General features: G+C 56.0%; 2 protein-coding genes across 2 annotated transcripts; both read left to right on the plus strand.

Annotated features, from left to right (window-relative positions):
* Positions 1-580: 580 nt before the first annotated feature.
* On the plus strand, positions 581-3,599 carry MFIFM68171_09181 (uncharacterized protein; the record flags this gene model as incomplete). The annotated part of the gene is made up of 3 exons (XM_071064600.1): positions 581-3,151; positions 3,277-3,446; positions 3,512-3,599. The coding sequence occupies 3 exons, from the start codon at positions 581-583 to the stop codon at positions 3,597-3,599; spliced, it is 2,829 nt and encodes a 942-aa protein (XP_070920701.1).
* Positions 3,600-13,755: 10,156 nt separating this feature from the next.
* On the plus strand, positions 13,756-16,476 carry MFIFM68171_09182 (Zn(2)-C6 fungal-type domain-containing protein; the record flags this gene model as incomplete). The annotated part of the gene is made up of 2 exons (XM_071064601.1): positions 13,756-14,372; positions 15,261-16,476. The coding sequence occupies 2 exons, from the start codon at positions 13,756-13,758 to the stop codon at positions 16,474-16,476; spliced, it is 1,833 nt and encodes a 610-aa protein (XP_070920702.1).
* Between the last annotated feature and the right edge of the window lie 1,014 nt (positions 16,477-17,490).

Genomic DNA, 17,490 nt, shown 5'->3' on the forward strand with positions numbered 1-17,490 from the left:
GCTTGCTACATAAAAACGCTGTGGAGTGCGGCATCGACACCCGTCCCCTGCCAATTATTAGCGGGCCGGAACGCCTCGACCTTGGCAATTACGAGCGATGCCGGGCATTCCAAGAGGTTTCCTGCCGGTAACCGGAATCTTGCCGGGGGCAGGGGCTAGTGGCAGCCACTACGCTATGTACTGTACAGTACTGCATCCGCTGAGCTTGCCACTAGATGCGCCTGATTGGGGAGGGGGTTGCACGCGTTAGCCTCGGCAGAAGCCCACGCTCGCCGACGACCGACGCCGATGAACAACTAGCCAACCGCCAGTTGCCAACCGCCTTCTTCAGGAGTGTTCGATGCAGTTCGATGGTGGGAATAATTAGTCCCGTCTCGAACCGTTCATCGATAAATACCTAGATGCGAGCTGCACGCGCCCTACGCTCGTTCGTTGCCTAACCTCGTGCGCTAACACGAGGAGTATACGCCCCGTACCGAATCAAGTCTCGGCGTCAACTCGAGGCCAAAACCGTCACCGTTTCCACCTGCAATCCCGCAGTTGCAATCCGCTAATCCGCCTCGTTCGAACCGCGACCCCCATGGCTCGGACACAGACGGCGACGCTCCCAATCATTCCACTCCCTCGGGGGAGTGTCCTCTTGCCGGGTGTCGTCCAACGTATCGCCGTTTCATCGAACCGCCCCGACATCGCTTCGCTGCTTGCTGCTGTTTACACACGTGCTGCTTCCAAAACGCCCAACGGACGCATCGACACGGTCCCGATTGCCTGCGTTCCCCTCGCCTCACCTTTCCTGGGCTCGAAAGGCGAGCTCCTGATTCAAAATGGGGAGACAGCTGTCAGCCCCGATCGCGGAGACGTCGATCCGGCCAAGGCATCCAAGGGAGACCTCTTCGGCTGGGGCGTTGCCGCAAAGATAACGGGTGTCGAGGGCCGCGGAACTGGCGAGTTTACACTGCTTGTTGAGGGCGTGGTACGCGTCAAGGTGGAAAAGATCTACAACGACAAGGCGTACCTCGAGGGCAGGGTGGCCTCGTGCCCCGACGACGTCGCCCGTCCAGACTCGACGCTCGAGGAACTCTTCCAGCACCTGAAGCTCCTGTCCAGGGAGTTTGTCGCCATACTTAGGTTGTCGGCCATCCTCCCGCGGTCCAGCGGCGCGCCTGGCCTGTCGCCTTTGCTCGCCCGCCGGCTCGACCTTTTCATCACGAGGCAGAAGCAGCCAGGCGCCCTCGCTGACTTCATGGCTAACATCGTTGAATGCTCGTACGAGGAGAAACTTCAGGTGCTGGCCCTATCAGATGTCACCGAACGAGTTGCTAAGGTGGTTGAACTGCTCGACCGTCAGGTGGGTACTATCAAGAACAACATGAAGATCACGACTATCAGCACTACAACGGTACCCTTCATCGATTCCGATTCGACTAAGAATGAAATTGAAAAGATGAGGATAACCAATAAGACGAGGCCGCCCGTAAAAATTACCAGGTCGGGAACGGGCATGCCTTTCTCACCGCCGGGGTTCTCGGGCGAGCTGGGCGGGAACCCGGAGGACGAGCACGAGCCCAACGAGATTGAGGAACTGGAGAAGCGACTCGAAGCGGCCAAGTTGTCTCCTGAGGCGGCCAAGGTTGCCGATAGGGAAATTAAGCGGCTCAAGAAGATCCACCCTGCGCAGGCCGAATATGCCGTCACGAGGACCTACCTCGAGACGCTGGCCGAGATCCCCTGGACGGTAACAACAGACGACCGCCTAGGTCCTCAGACGCTAAGCACGGCGCGGAAGCAGCTCGATGACGACCACTACGGGCTTGAAAAGGTCAAGAAGCGCCTGCTCGAATACCTTGCGGTCCTCAGGCTGAAGCAGTCTATCAACGACGATGTCGATTCGCAGATCAAGAAGGCTGAGGAAGAGATGGGTGCGGCAGAGGCAAAGGATGATGATAACGCTGAAGCTGCCCCCTCGGACTCCACCACGGAAGACAAGATCAAGGCCAACACGGCGAAACTCGAAGTCCTGAGGAGCAAACGCATGGTCGACAAATCGCCTATTCTCCTGCTCGTTGGGCCTCCCGGGGTGGGCAAGACAAGTCTTGCGCGGTCGGTCGCCACTGCGCTTGGAAGGAAGTTCCATCGTATCTCGCTGGGCGGCGTGAGGGATGAAGCCGAGATCCGCGGCCATCGGCGCACCTACGTGGCCGCCATGCCTGGCTTGATCGTGCAGGGCCTGAAAAAGGTCGGTGTGGCGAACCCCGTCTTCCTGCTAGACGAGATCGACAAGGTTGGCGGCTCCAGCGTCCACGGCGATCCATCGGCAGCGATGCTCGAGGTGCTCGACCCAGAGCAGAACCACAGCTTCACAGACCACTACGTCAACGTCCCCATCGATCTTAGCAAGGTTATGTTCATCGCCACGGCAAACAGTCTGGACACCATCCCGCCGCCACTGCTTGACCGGATGGAGACGATCCACATCCCCGGCTACACTACGCTCGAGAAGCGGCACATTGCTATGCAGCACCTGGTGCCCAAGCAGATCCGAGTGAACGGGCTCAGCGACGACCAAGTCATCTTTACAGAGGAGGTCGTCTCGAAGATCATCGAGTCATACACACGCGAGGCCGGAGTCCGCAACCTCGAGCGCGAGATCTCTTCGGTCCTTCGCGGCAAGGCAGTCGAGTTCGCCGACGCCAAGGACGCAGGGCAGCCGGAAAAGTACAACCCTCGCCTAACCGTAGATGACCTGGAGCGGTTCCTTGGCATCGAGAAGTTCGAGGAGGAGATCGCTGAGAAGACGAGCCGGCCCGGCATTGTCACGGGGCTGGTCGCGTACAGCTCTGGCGGCAATGGCAGTATCCTCTTCATCGAGGTGGCCGACATGCCGGGCACGGGCACCGTACAGCTGACGGGCAAGCTCGGGGACGTCCTCAAGGAGAGCGTTGAGGTGGCCCTGACCTGGGTCAAGGCACATGCGTACGAGCTGGGCCTGACGCAGAGCCCGACTGAAAATATCATGAAGGACAGGAGCATACATGTGCATTGCCCTTCGGGATCTATTCCCAAAGACGGGCCTAGTAGCGGGATCGCCCAGGCGGTGGCGCTGATTTCGTTGTTTTCTGGACGAGCGGTGCCACCTACCATGGCCATGACGGTGGGTTTATTCCCTTCCCCCTCTCTTTGGTTCTCTGTCCTAGTCTGTTGGTCCTTTTGTGCCTCAAACTTTGCATAGTCTGGGATCGAATGCAGCTAACCGTTCCGCGCTGCACGAAATCACAGGGCGAAATTTCGCTGCGCGGTCGCATCACAGCGGTCGGGGGGATCAAGGAGAAACTAATCGGAGCCCTCCGAGCCGGTGTCAAGACGGTGTTGCTACCGGCGCAGAACCGCAAGGATGTTAAGGACCTGCCGCAGGAGGTCAAGGACGGGCTCGAGATTATCCACGTCAGGTAAATTCTCCGTTCTCATTCTATCATGGAAAGAGTGGCGTGGGTGCTAACCAGAGCGCCAACAGCCATATCTGGGAAGCGATTCGTCACGTCTGGCCTGACGGCCAGTGGCCCGGCGAGCAGGAATATCCCCGCGTACAGAGTCGGCTGTAGAGTAGGGCAAGGAAGATTTTCTCCCTGTTCCCTATTTGCGCCATTCTTTCCTGGAGGTTGCCCGCAAAGACGCAGGCTGCTGTGATACATGGCAGGCGGCAGCGGTTCGGTTACACTACCTCGGCGCAGTGTAGCTCACGGCAGCCGCCGCCGATGCAGCTTGCACTGCTTGACCGCTTCCCCTCGCCCTTGTAGGACGTATTTACGCGCGCATGTCTCGGTCCCGTGAAGCCAAACTGCTCCTGCCAGGGGCGAAGTTGGAAGGGTAGTTGAGCGTTGCTTTTTAGTCGCATGTTTCATCTTGTTAGGTCGAAGGATTGCATAGCCTACATGTAGTTAGTTGTATTCTCTCTCCTCCCATAGCGTCGGTCGGTTGCATTCATTGGTCCAACGGGTCCATATAGCTATTCCGTTTGCTCCATGCTTTCTTTGCTTGCTATACCCGTTCCCGCCGTCTCCCCCCCGTCGGCCCCTTAATTTAGGCGTCCGTTTGAGCGGTGAGTCGAGGACTTGAGCGACCCGTGGCAGGTGTTATAGACCATACTCTTTTCTACCCTGTTTGCTTTTTGTTGTGCTGCGGGTTATTCCTAGGAGACAACCAGAGACACAAACGGATCTTGTGCTTCAATCAACCGGTTCGACACCATGCTGGGCCCACTAGTTGCCCAACCTCCCTGGAATTATTCTATACCGCTACCCTTCGCCTATTCTGCGTAGTTGATTATCTATTCAGATGACTCGATCGGTGGGTGGGACTAACTGGCTGTGCTGCCCCGGTATCTATGTTGAGATGGTGCGGTGCACTTTGCACCTCAAAAGCTGGTGTCGGTGCCTTTTTCTTTCTTTCTTTTTATCCTTCGCTTTTTTACCTCTCCTTTCCCCCCTTCCTATTTTTAGCTGCCGTTAGTCAATTGTTATAGAGGAGCACCAGCGTGTATCCAGCCTGTGATACTACACGAACTGGGACGGAGAGGGAGTTCTGCGGTTCCGAAGGCGGGTATCGACCAAAGTTCTATGCTACGATTCGAGTAGGAAAACCCGGACTGACGGTTTTTCTTGACCTGGGTGCTGTGCTTGAGGTTGCACAGGCCTGCATCTTGGTGATACCGGTTGTTTATGAAGGAGGACGCAGAAATTAAGTCATCCCTCTGTTTCCCTCCCTCTGCTTCCTGTTGTCTGCCTGGCGTACCTTAGCGCGGTGTGACACTCCCCATTCTAGGGTGATGGCACAAAGGGAGCACAGCAAGATCTATCTCGTTTCCCCTGCATTGCAACGCGATTCATGTTGAATGCGGACATTGGGCTCTTGACGCCACGAATCTACAGGAGTGATAACGTCCTAGGCACTATCGTATTTCTTCATTCGTACATACCACCGCTCCGCAGACGGGCGCACGATAAGGACCCCCCCCCCCCCCCCCCCCCAGTTTCGTGTCGATCATTGAGTGATCGTGTACAACTAGTTAGCTATTACTCTCGCGAAACTGCCGTAGAATACTAACTAAGCTGGGGTCAGTGCACCGCTGTAGCTTCGGCTCGCAAACAATCTGAGCGGCCTCCCTTGCCTTTGGGACCGGTAGGGCGAGCCCATAGCCGGTGCGACAGGCAGCTCTCTAGCACAACTACTACTTGGTGTATCCGTGAAATCGGAAGCTCCGGGGAAAAGATCTTCAAGGTTCCCCTTCCCAGTCGATAGATGGCTTGTCCAAGATCACTACCCGCTAGTGATCCTTAAAGCACAGCTTGACGTGGTAATGAACCTTGGCGGAGCCAACCGTCCGGTCTTCGGATCTCGCCGAAGGAGCTATGCTACTTCGGCCTGCACATAGATACAACCAGCATGCGCGAAATAGCCTACGGCCTACATCAGACGGGATGCGCCTGGCTGCATCCGTAGCTCCACTGCCAGAGCCGGAAGATGTACTGGTAAGCAGCAACCGAGCTGTGTCCCATACCGACAGAAGGGCAAAGTTCCGTCGGCAGCATTCCTTCCGTGAATTCAAAGCCTAAGAAGTTTAACCCCCCTGACGAGCATGTCTTAAAGGCCGGGTCCCCAGGTGCCATGACGAGAATAGAACGGGAAAAATTAAAATAAAAGTGAAATAAAATAAAAAGCCGAGATTAAAGGACTTGGAACGAATCCCCCGTCCTCCCCGTTTCGGGGGATTAGCGACGACGGGAGATGGCAAAAATAGTGTACAGTGTATGTGGAGATAAAACTGGTGAGTTGGGACCGCTCGGCCCGGTACGCCAATAATATCTCCGGCCCAGAGCGTCTCCGATCAAAGCCCATGCCCAGAGAGTAAGATCGCCCCCCGGGGGAGTAATGCATATACCACTGTAGCGGGCCGTGGTAGCGAGTGGTGTGAATGTACACCATGTACCAAGTCCCGAACGAGATCGGCCCAATGCTTGTACAGTACTGGCATAGCAGGGTAGATCATGCATTGGGTGTTCGTCCCAAATTTTCCTCAGCATCCATGGCCAGCATGATCTGAGCAGTTGAGGAGGGCAGTTTCGTGCCTACTTGATCTGATCAATGATATCACTCAGGGGCAGCAGGCGGACCTCATCCTACCCACCTAATGCACCCCTAGAGACCCCGCCCCCGTGATAAAAGGGTTGACAGGCACGGGCATTCTTGGCGTGCGGGATTATGTGCGTAACTCACACAGCAATGTTAAAAGAGGCATGGATGCGTGATTGAGGGTTCTGGGACAAAAGACCGGCGAGAATTTTTTTTTTTTTTTTAAAAAAAAAGGGGGAAGAGAGGAAACAAAAGTGGTGGGGTGAAGGAAAAGAAGGTCAAGGTGGAAGAACAAGAAGAAGAACAAGAAGGCGCTGCAAGTAAGGATCGCGGATGCAGTTCTCTCGCTACCAGAATCATGACAACGCTTCCCGCCGTACCACGGCCCAGGATCCAAGGCACAAAGAACAATGGGATGCTGGGATGCTGGGGTTTTGCATCCTGTGGCTTTTTTCGTCTGATCTTTTACCGTCCCGTCTCGACGCGGTGGGTACTGTATTTGGGTACATCTGTGCGTGCATCGCTCGCGGTGTTCTGTCCCAGTGGCATTCACATCCACGTCCGTGTCCGTGTCCGTGTCCGTGTCGTCTGAGTTGCCAGAGCCGACAAAGCTCGTCCGAAGACAGCGGGGACCCTTGTTCTGTTAACTCGGTTTTTGCGGCGTCGATCACATCTCGAGGGCTTGTGCGCTCCGCATTCGCTCGGCGATGTGATTACTGTACAGTACAGTACAATACAGTACAATTGTGATGCCTGGCATTTCCTTGTTCGGGCTAACGTAGGAAATACCACGGTGATGACGCCTTTTAGGTAACCCTTCCCCCCCGTCAGATAAGAGCAGAAGGGAGGCAAAAGAGGCAGCTGCACGGAATGCGGGAGCCCCAGAGCGGGATCGCGTCAAGGCCCGGGGAGGTACCGGAATTGCTCCCCCCAAACCCCAGAAACTTGCAGAGTAGCAATAGCGCCAGGGCCATGGCTGATCCCCTACCAGTATGTGTGGACTGCAGTTCCCAACTCGCCGGTAAATAGTATTCACCCACCAGTCCATCCAAGCGGAGCGCTGACAACAGGTCTCGGACGAATGAGAGCTAGCACTTGAGCTTTGATGAACTGCCTGCTTCATGGGCCACAATTTCGCTGATGGCCTATGGGGGAAAGAGACAGCTAGGCTCATGCACCCTGCTTGGTCCTCGTCGGTCCTCCGGCCATGCTTCTTCTTTTCCTTTTTCCTTTTTTTTTCCGACCCTTGCACTTCCATTTGGGCCACAACGTGTCAACGTCCCGGGCCATGAGCACCCGAAAGGAAAAAGAGGGGCTTACATCCGGAGAGGGCCGCGCTGGCGGCCGGTGACGGGAAGATTCCTTGGCCCACGAGGATGGGAGCAAGGGAAATGGGCAGCCCCATATCGTAACTGCGCTTCGCGCTGCACTGGCCTCAACGCGATACATAAATGTATCTTGGCCTATTGGACAGAGAGGCCTTGAGCAGCTGACTCGAGATGCACAAGGTATGTACAAGGTACAGCACAGTACATATACATACGTACGCTGCATGGTGCTGAGGGAAGATCGGACGTTGGCCCGTAAGTGATCGCCCTGCAAGGCGCTTGCCCGTTTGGCCCTGTTACGACATAGCGGTTTGCCAAAACGAGCCGTTGATGGACCGGGGTCCAGTTTTAATTATGCGGCAGCTGCGGCAGCAGAGCGTGTGTGGGGTACATACTCGTACGTGACAAGAGGCAAATTCGAGTCGAGCGGGTGTTTGTTGACGAGGCATCGACTGGCAAACCAGCACTTGGACCGGGCTGCGAACCGACGATGGCGGGAAAAAGCAACTCAGAACCTGCAGCACAGCAAGAACCGGGGTTGGCCCCCTGTAGCTTCCGCCATCGCCTTGGCAAGTACTGAATAATACTTAGGGTAGAACTGGAGAGGAAACGGTACGAAATTACCTGCAACGGGACGAAGAGCAACCATCGCCACCGTCCTGAGAAAACGAGTAACGATAAGAATTACGGGAAAGCGACTTGGAGCGCGCGTTCGCATACATCTAGACATTGTCTATTGTAGCAGTGACAGCCGGCGAGAGAGGAGCGGTAGTGAATACCATTCCTCTCCCCTCTTTTTCTTTTTTTTTCTTTTTTTTTTTTTTTTTCGGTTTCTCGGCGACGTGCCCAGGCGAACCAGGGTACTGTAGTGGCCCCTGCGTTCCCCGAACGTAACCTCTCGACGCCTGTCTGGGCGGGCTCGGCGAGCGGGAAGCTTGCTGATTGGTGTGAAGCGTTATCCGTGGGGAGCCAGTGAGAGATCGGGATGCGAAGCTGTCTCGACGACCGACAACCTCCGCCCATGCAAGCAGACGGGACGGGACAGGAATACGCGAAGAAGCGGCTGGTCCCTTAAGGCAGGACGGAAAAAAAAAGTAAAAAAAGGAAAAAACCATATTAGACAAGCGGTCAAGCCGACAGCATGGCATTGCGGTTACGTTCTCGAAACGGTCCCTGCGCATTCGTGCATGGTTGATTGACACGGATGCGCCGTTTGATCAACCTCGAATGGCGACGATTCGCGCCAGGGACGCTTTTACTTCATTCCGTCGCAGACTTGTCGCTGGGCGGGCCAGACCGTTCTGACAGCAATGGCGCCAGAGTCTGATGTCTGATGTTGGCATCCCACTGGCAAAAGTACGACTTGGCTCGGCCGTTACCACTAGGAGCAGCCGAAGAATGCATCTTTGAAGGATGAAAGAGGGTGTTGCTTGTCTACCACGGTTTCCTGCAGCCGGATCAAGCCGCCGTCGCACAGACGAGCCATCAGCTGGAGCTTGTCGGGTCTCGGGCGTTGGCTGTGTTGTTGCGGAAGGCTCCGCGAGCAGGTAGTCGAGGCGGGCGGATGGGCCACACAACGCTCCTTGTCACCCTGGCCTATATTGGCCCAATTTTAAGGGCTAAAGGGTGATCTTGCCGTCGTCTTATCTGGATTTCAGCCAAGGATGCGACATGGGATCTGATTAAATCTCGTAGGCGCTTGGACGGTCCCTTGCTCCACGGCCAGGATCGACCAAGAGCGAGGCGCGATGTCACGGTTGCGGGCAAGCCCACGAACTTGTCTCACCAGACCCAAGAGGGAAACACGCCATAGCAAGGCCTGAGGGGTTTTAAATAGTTGGCACCGGCGGGCCTCGAAGCAACCTCGAGCCAAGCGCTGTCACGTCATGCTCCAATTTAACATGGATGTCTTCTGTTGGGAAAAGCAACCCGGGCGCCAAGGTCATCATCACCATGGCGGCATGCGTGCCCACAATTTGTGCGCGTGCTGGGGCGATCTTCCGCCTTTCAAAATGAGCCGGAACACGGCTTCACATGGGATGAACCATGCCCTTTCCCCCCCCGCCGCACTCATGCGTGTGATGGCGAGACCTGCCTCCGTGCCATGAGTTAATGGTGCCCACGTTTGCGCTGTGTAACAGCCAATGCTGAGCCTCGTTTCTCCTACTTGAGGTACCGAAAGGTCTTTTCTTTCTGCCTTATTTTTTTGGGTGTAAAAAAAAAAAAATCATTTGTTTTGATTTTCATTTTTGTACAAGGCACCTGCGACTTTTATTCAAGGTCCCGAGTTTACTGTATACACAAGGCAGCTATGGAACTCTCATCAAAGTGCATGCCGTAACTGGTTAGATATTGCGATGGGTCCGACGTTGTGTCCCGGAACCCGACCCGCCTGGTTGCTCTCGGAAATTTTGTGACGGTGGGGAGATCATATGTACACTATTCCGTACAGAGCCGTACGTAAATACACCGGTCCTAAGGCCATTATTAGTGCCTTTTCGTGCTGCGTGAGTAAACTCTAGTGCAATTGCCATTTCGGGACTTACATGCGAACAGGCTCATGCGAAGAAGACCTGGCAACCGGCCTCTGCATACCTGGGCAGTCCCCGACCGGCGTAAGCTGATTCAAACTCTAAACAGCTCGCTTCCAGACTTGACTCACTCGCATGTGCTTGCTGTTCCGTAAGACTCAGAGCGCGCATGAACAGCTGCCGGGTTGGACGGCTTTGGTCGAAGGGACGGGATCGACAATGTCACGTAAGCAACATCAGACGAGCCTGCTCATGGCTAGGCGCTGAGGCTGCAAATCTTCACAAAAGCATCCACTTCCAAACCAAACTAGTTAGCCCCCGGGTGGTATATGTACAGAATACGAAAGTCCCCGGCTCGCTATCACCGTCGCTTAGGGCTAGCCGTCAGCGTCGCCTTGTTGGCCATGGAAAACGGGTGAGGCAAGACGCATGGCGCTGCAACAATACGTACCCGGCGCACGAGACGCCTCATCGCAGCTGAAAATTGGCGTGGGTGACCACACGGCATCCGTGGGAACATTGGAAGTACCTATAGCAGCGTCGCTAATGCCCGGGATCATGGCCCGCCCCCGTGGCCCGCCCCCATGGCCTGCCAGATGCCACACCCTAAACTAGGCAGTTAAGCCTTAGGCTTGTTGTGTAAGTCGCGGCCCAACAGAGACGCAGGCAGGTGGCCAATCCAGGTGTCCAAATTCGTAATTAGCCATCCAACGAATCTCGCGCCGGAGGGCTGTTAATGCGGATAGTGTCGGTTTGGTGTCCGCTACCAATCCGCGGCTCTCGCAGGAGACAATGCTGCGTACCCAAGACGTTGATGATGCGCCGCCTACCCACGACGACCAAGCGTGGCAATATGCGGACAGTATTGTCTAGCAATACGGCCCAATAAGATCGGCCGGCGGCGTGGGAGACAGTTATGAAGGGGGATGATGCAGCTGCCACGGATTGCCTTCCGGTTTGACGCCACTTGGTTGTCGCTTGCAAACTACCGCGAGGTGCCAGGTCAGCCAAGGTACCTTGGTCTGAGTGCCGAAGTGGCTCGGCTCTCGCGGATTGAAAATTGAAGTGTGCGGGTGCCTTTTGTGCGAGACGGGCGCTGGAAACTGCTCGTTTCTGAGGCATGCGGATACGGCGCAAATGTTAAGCCAACACTATGGCGAAGACGTTGATCTGCAGTTTGCTCCGTCTGTTGTCGCGACAAATAGGCCGGTTGGAGCCTCCGGCCAAATTCTCCATCTGGGCCAATCACCGACCGAACTAGAATCCGGGGAGACTGCGCCGGCAGGCGGTTAGGTGCATAGCGCACGCACTACCTGCTGGGCCGCCCCTTGGGTGCCATCATTCCGACTGGAGATAGTACGGCAGAATATGGGATCTGCCTGCCGAATAGACGAAGAGGGCGGGGTTGTCTCCAGGTAGCTAGTGTCAACCCCAAAAAACGGTCAAAGTTCCGGGTGCGCCGCGGGAGTACTACTGCCCTACTGCGTGGATTTCCGGGGCCTAGAACGGGTGTTTGACCGTAGACCTCGGGCTCGAAGGATAAGGTGCCTTAGGTATGTATTTACATGGTAATCAGGTAAAGGGTAGTTGTGGTTGGATGTGGCGTTCGTCAGTAGTTGTTGAGCAGTCATACTGCGTAGCTATCTGGCTTGAAAGGGTGTCACTGAGAAACCTGGTCGTGGATCTTCCAGCTGCATGTAACGTACCATGTACTGATTGTATGTAATGTAAGTTACCGACTCAGGAACCGCCTCTTCCCCGTCAGGGGCACTTGTGCTTGTCGGCATACCCCAACAAGCTTGGGGGTTCCTTCCATTCTCGGACACTGCCAGTGTTCTTTCCTTCACGGTTAAACCGGGCTTGGGAGCCCAGCAATGCTGGAGGAAGGCGCTGTTGATCATAAGATTTCGTCCGCAGCAAAATTCAGTTGAGAATGCAGGTTGAGATCGGCCTGTGAGCAACATGAAGCCGCACGATCGAAAGACGAAGGGTGAGGTGCTCATGCACTGTCGCATTAATTTTTTTTTTTTTTATTCTTTTTTTCCCCTTCTTCGTTGCTGTTCGCCTGAGACGTCATCAACACCTGCAGGCTTGCTGCACTCCCCCGCGAAGGGCTAACGTGTTGTTATCCTCCGCCTTACTCTCGCTTGCGCTCGCAGCTTCAGACCTGCGATGACACTAATTTGTCGCAGTGCCGCGCCCCCCCGCCGGCTTGGCCTTCCACGCTGGGCTTCACTCCCTGATTGCCGAGTACCTAGTGTACTTTAGTGTATCGGCGGCCATCTTTGCGGATCAAGATCATCGACCCGGCTCCACCTCCCATCATATCGGCGACATTCGGGCATAGGTAGCATGTTCGAGTTGGAGAACCCCCGCCGTTGTGCATCCGTCCTGGCTGTCGGTGCCGCTGCCGGGGCACTGATACTGACACGACACAGGACACGGACATCTCGGCGGACGTGCGAGATAAAATTGTGCTGGACCTGGCTTACACCATCTCCCTGCACACGAAACGGTCCCGCGTCGCTGCCCAGCACCCAATAGAGGAACGCCGTCTCCAGGGCTGTCTGCATTCCCTGGGCTGCCCCCAGCAGGTCCCGCTCTCTGCAACGGCACTGGTTCACTCACACACCCAACTGTCGGTCATTAACCGCAATGGTAGGGAGGCGTCCCAGGCCTGGACGTCCATTCCCTTTTCCCTCTCGTTGTGGGGACAAGCTTGACTGGCCTGGCTCCAGGTGTCGTGTAGTCTGTGCTCCGTCCCTGGCACAACCCGCTTTGGATGCACTTGGAGAAGGCGACTGGGGGGGTTGTTGACCGGGGGGCCTGGCTGGCATTGTGGCCTACCCTTCGATTTGCAGCCATCCATGGCCACACCTGCCCAGGGTGCCCTGACCTACGGCTATCCTTGCTCCATCCGGGCCCCATCCCCAATTGCGCCGTTGTCTTTAAGTCGCACAAAAACCACCAAGTGCCACTGACACCAAATCCCTTCCTCGAGCCTTGACAGATTGCTTCGCTTGCCCAGCCATGAAAACCTGGCAGAGCGTACGAACATCGACATAGACGGGACAGCGCCTTTGCCAGCTACCCAAGCTTTAGGTTGCCGCTCTGCTCGACCCAGAGTTACCCCCTCCCCATGTCCTGCGAGACTGACTGAGTGTGAACGGGACGGGACTGCAGCTCTCCGGTAGCTTCGCCATCACACGAACACAACTACATGCCGTGGCACTTGCTGGTCCGCCAAGATCACTGAGCAGTGATCGCATTGCAGCATCTTGTCCGACCTAGAGTCTTGTACTGCGGCCCGACTCTTCCTCCTCTACCAACTGGCTGGCCCTGTTCGGCCGCATCTGAGTGGTGCAGAGCAAAGCACTTAAGCCACTGCAGGTGTATCTCGACGACGTCCCAAGCCTTCACATTATAGGGAGACCCCCACTGACCGCTCCGCCCGAGCTTCCACTTTACTCGTACGAGGCGCCCCCTTTTCCGGCCTACCGATCCCTCGACAGGAGAAGAGTCAACTTCTCATCCGCGTGGTCAGAAGCGGGAGCATCTGGGTTTATTGCCGAACAAGCCAGCATTATCGCCCCGGCCGCCGCATCGGGTGATGTCGGTCGTCGTTTCCGCGCCTGGGGTACGGTCCGGAAGCTTGTCTCCTTTGGTGGAGACCTCGTTGAGACCGCCTTGTTGAGTGGGGCCCTGTTGGCGCTGTTCGGGAGACTATCGAGGCATCCGGTCCTATCACCGGCCCGAGCGACACGTCCCCCATGCGGGCTCTCGGCCATCGAAACGACGATTCCTGGACGTCTTTCGGCCAACGTCGAGGCATATCAGACCCGACTCGCTTTTGCCTCGACTTGACACGGACAAGAGCAGGCTCCGGGGGTGCTGCTCGTCTGGGGAGCTATCCGTCTCCGCCCATGTCGGGATCTCCACCGCTCCCCCCTAAAACCAGCCAGGAGGTTGCCGAACGGACTCAGGGGGCGTATCAAGCCACTACCCAGGATGTGTACCGCGGCATCCCGGCGACACAGGGCGAGGAGAGGACGCTGACGGGAGCTGCAGGCCTCTCCCGCCCCGTCTTTTCAGCTACGCCGGAACAGGCCCAGTACGCCCTTCCCCGTCTCGAAGGATCGGCAACAAGGCCACTACACTACCCACAGCAACTCAGTCAGGTCGCCGCACAGCCAGCGCCGTACCTGCCAATCCCTGGATCTGGGGCTGCCGCAAGTCAACCCGGACCACCACCCGCTCCACAAAGTTATGCTACACCAATACATCATTCGCTACAGGAGCCACTCCTTAACACGCCACTCAAACCGCAAAGGAAGACCAAGGGACATGTAGCATCAGCATGCGTGCCTTGCAAAAAGGCTCATCTCAGGTTCGTATGCCCCGTCCTGTCGCCTCTAATGACACAGAAGAAAGCCGTGCTAACGTCCGATAGGTGTGACGGTACGTACCCAGCCCATCTTTCTTCAAATATAAAACATTGTGGGAAACCAGGCTGCAGCAGGCGGCACTGACGCTGCGGGCGCCGCGGCTAGAATCTGTGGAATTAATTGACATCATATTGTCAAGCAATTCCGGGGACGTTTTAGGTGCGGCATTCAACGGCGCCAAGCACCAAAGTGTGACGCGATAAAGCCGCAGGGCAATTTGACCTTGGCCGAGATACTCAAGTTGAGACGGCTCATTGGCCTACCATTTTGGGCCTGGGCCACTGAGCCATCAGGCTGCAGGAACAGGTGGAGGTTCCCAAGCGGGTTCCATATCTTTCCGTGCTTTGGGCCCGGACTGCGCGGGCTGCTGGACCTGGCGTTGATGTTCTCCACGCGTGGAATCTTAACGCTAGCCCGGCCGGCTCGCTTCTGCGAGGCGGATGTCTGATCCTGCGGCAAGCCGGCCCGCTGCCCTTGAGGTGTGGTGGGATTCCCGCAGATCAGCGGTTCGGACACTTGTATTCGCCCCTGTATTTTAGCCATTTTGGCGCATCAACACGCAGCGGCCAAAGGGGCGTGGAAGGCCACTGATCTTCGCGTCTGTTCACTGAACATGGAAAAGTTGGGCCGTGGACTGACATTGGCGCGCCGTAAGGGAGCGGGGGTTTGAAGGGAAATTATGGCTGCAAGTAGCGGTTACCACTCGCGATTAGTGGTGCTTCCTGGAGATCGAGTGATCCTTGCACCGTTTCGCGACGCGCCCAAAGTCAGAATACATCATCTCGCGGTTGATTTGCTAACTTGCTGATAGAGCAGCGTCCCTGTTCGAGGTGTAAGAGTACCAACAAGGAGCAGGCATGCGTCGACGTGCAGCACAAGAAACGTGGCAGACCCCGGTTACGAGACGACAGCCAGCCGAAATATGATGCCTCAGGATTTGGAAGCGCCACAGCGGCCATGCGGAGGCCGTTGTCGTCGGCATATGGTCCAGGTCCATCGCTGGGTATGGTTTACGATGACAATCTTCGACGAACTCAGTCGTATCGCGTGCTGAAATCTCAGCCAGCCGAGTCGATCGCACCGAGGTTTCCCGAGCGCGGTTTGCCATCCGATGCAAACATCTACCCGCCTCCCTTGTCGATGACTACCGCGAGAGCTTCTGAGGAACCGGTTGCCTTCCTGACGATGAACCTCGAATTTTCAAAAGCATCACCGTCGTTCCTGAGCGCAATTAGACGGGCCTCAGTGACGGGTCTGAAGCTTGCGGATGTGCTCACGGCCGAGGACCGGACAAAGGCCGCGAGAGTCGAACGTCAAGCGCAGGAGGAGCAAGCCAGAACCGATCCGAAATACCTGCCACCCGTGTTCAGTAGTGGGCGCGGCGAGACAGTGATGCAAAGTCTTGGCTTCACTCCAGAAGAGGTGTTGAGGTACTCTCTTCCCTGGCTAGACACTTTCAACTTCGTGGGCGATGATGGGCAGGGGCATTTGATCCCAATCCGCGCAGGGCTTGCCAAAGAGAACTCGATATACTTTGTGGTACTCCTGTTGAATCGGGGACCTCGGCCGCTGTATCCGACTCCATCACCGAGTATAAGAGATCCGGCGTACTCGTACGAGACGCCGCTGCAGCATTACTCACAACCAACACCACTCTCGGCGACGTTTGACCCGAGACAATCTAGACTAGGAGATGTCGGGTACGAACCTAGGCAGCCTCTGATGGTCGGTGGGCCGCCGCACATGTCGGCAGGGCGGAGTCCCGGTCTTCCACCAACGTACGCAACGTCGCCCGGCAGACCCGAATACCCCGCCTCCCCCAGCCCATACCAGACACCTAGGAGCGAGGTACATCCAACAAGTCGTCCCCCAACCCAGGTGGCAGAATACCAGCTGCTGCCACTGCCGCGCATAAGAAGCCCACCCGCGGGCACGCCGCAGCCACTAGAGCCGCCGCGGTACCAAGCTCGAGAGGAGCGGTCTCGTGTAGATATTGGTGGTCTTCTTGAACGACCAGCCCCGACCAAAGATCCGCAGCGGGAGTAGCCGGTAGGAAGAGTTGGGAAGGACATTAAAGGCACCTATTGCCTTTTCTTTTTTTTTTTTTTTTTTTTTTTTCTTCACTTTTCCCCCGGAGAACAGAAGCTGGATAAAGATCCAGGAGCACATGCTGTGATCGCATTTTCTTCTTTCTTTCTTTCGTTCGTTCTTTTCTTTTCTTTTCTTCTTTTTTCTTCTCCGGTCAACAACATCTCCGACTATCCACGGTTCGAGGTCCGCATCTTGAATTGATACCACCAGTGTATATCTTGCACATGTTTCTTTGCCTTCCACACGTTCTGCGAGCAATCATGTATCGGCGGGAGATGGGGAAGCATTCATGTTTTTCTTTGGCGTTGGTCTGGTCAGGTTTTCGTCAAGGTCCTCTGGTACCCCGCGGTGGCGGTTTCACGTCTGGAATATTATTACTTTCGTCCCCCTCGCCCCCTTTCCTCATACTGCTTTTAATTCGGCCATGGCCATACCGGGCCGTGTGGGAGATTTTTCGCTTTCGTCGCTTCCTAGCGGGGAACCAAGAGGTTTTCGGTTTCTTTATGCGTCATGTGAGGCATCCAGGGTAGCGGGAAGTCGGAGACACGAGGCGTAACAGGGGCTGGATCCGGGGTGGAATATCAGGAATATTTGATCTTTGACCGCCTCAACCTCTTGTGCTTCGACCCCGACGGTGGTTATTGTTGCGAGGTGGGTTTCGACTCATTCTTGTCCCGACCGTCCATGGCGGGAGGTTTCTGTCATCAAATGCCGCCGTTGTTCTCTTCGTACTGACATGTCCAGGTGGCTGGAGTCATGTGTTGCTTTTGCTTTTGCAGCTCGCTGCTTTTGGTTGTTTCGGTTGTATCGGTCCAAGCCCCCCTTGTATGCGGCCTACACGCGAGACCCAGCGGCCAAGCCCGGAGCGGTCTGCGATTTGATCACACAGCAGCAAGCGACTGCCCAGTCATGTACCATCAATGACTGGGAAGGGTTGTATGCTTCCTGCACGGTGACGGAACGGCCCGG

The sequence above is a fragment of the Madurella fahalii genome (assembly GCF_045866475.1).
Source record: "Madurella fahalii IFM 68171 DNA, scaffold_5, whole genome shotgun sequence".
Taxonomy (NCBI): domain Eukaryota; kingdom Fungi; phylum Ascomycota; class Sordariomycetes; order Sordariales; genus Madurella; species Madurella fahalii.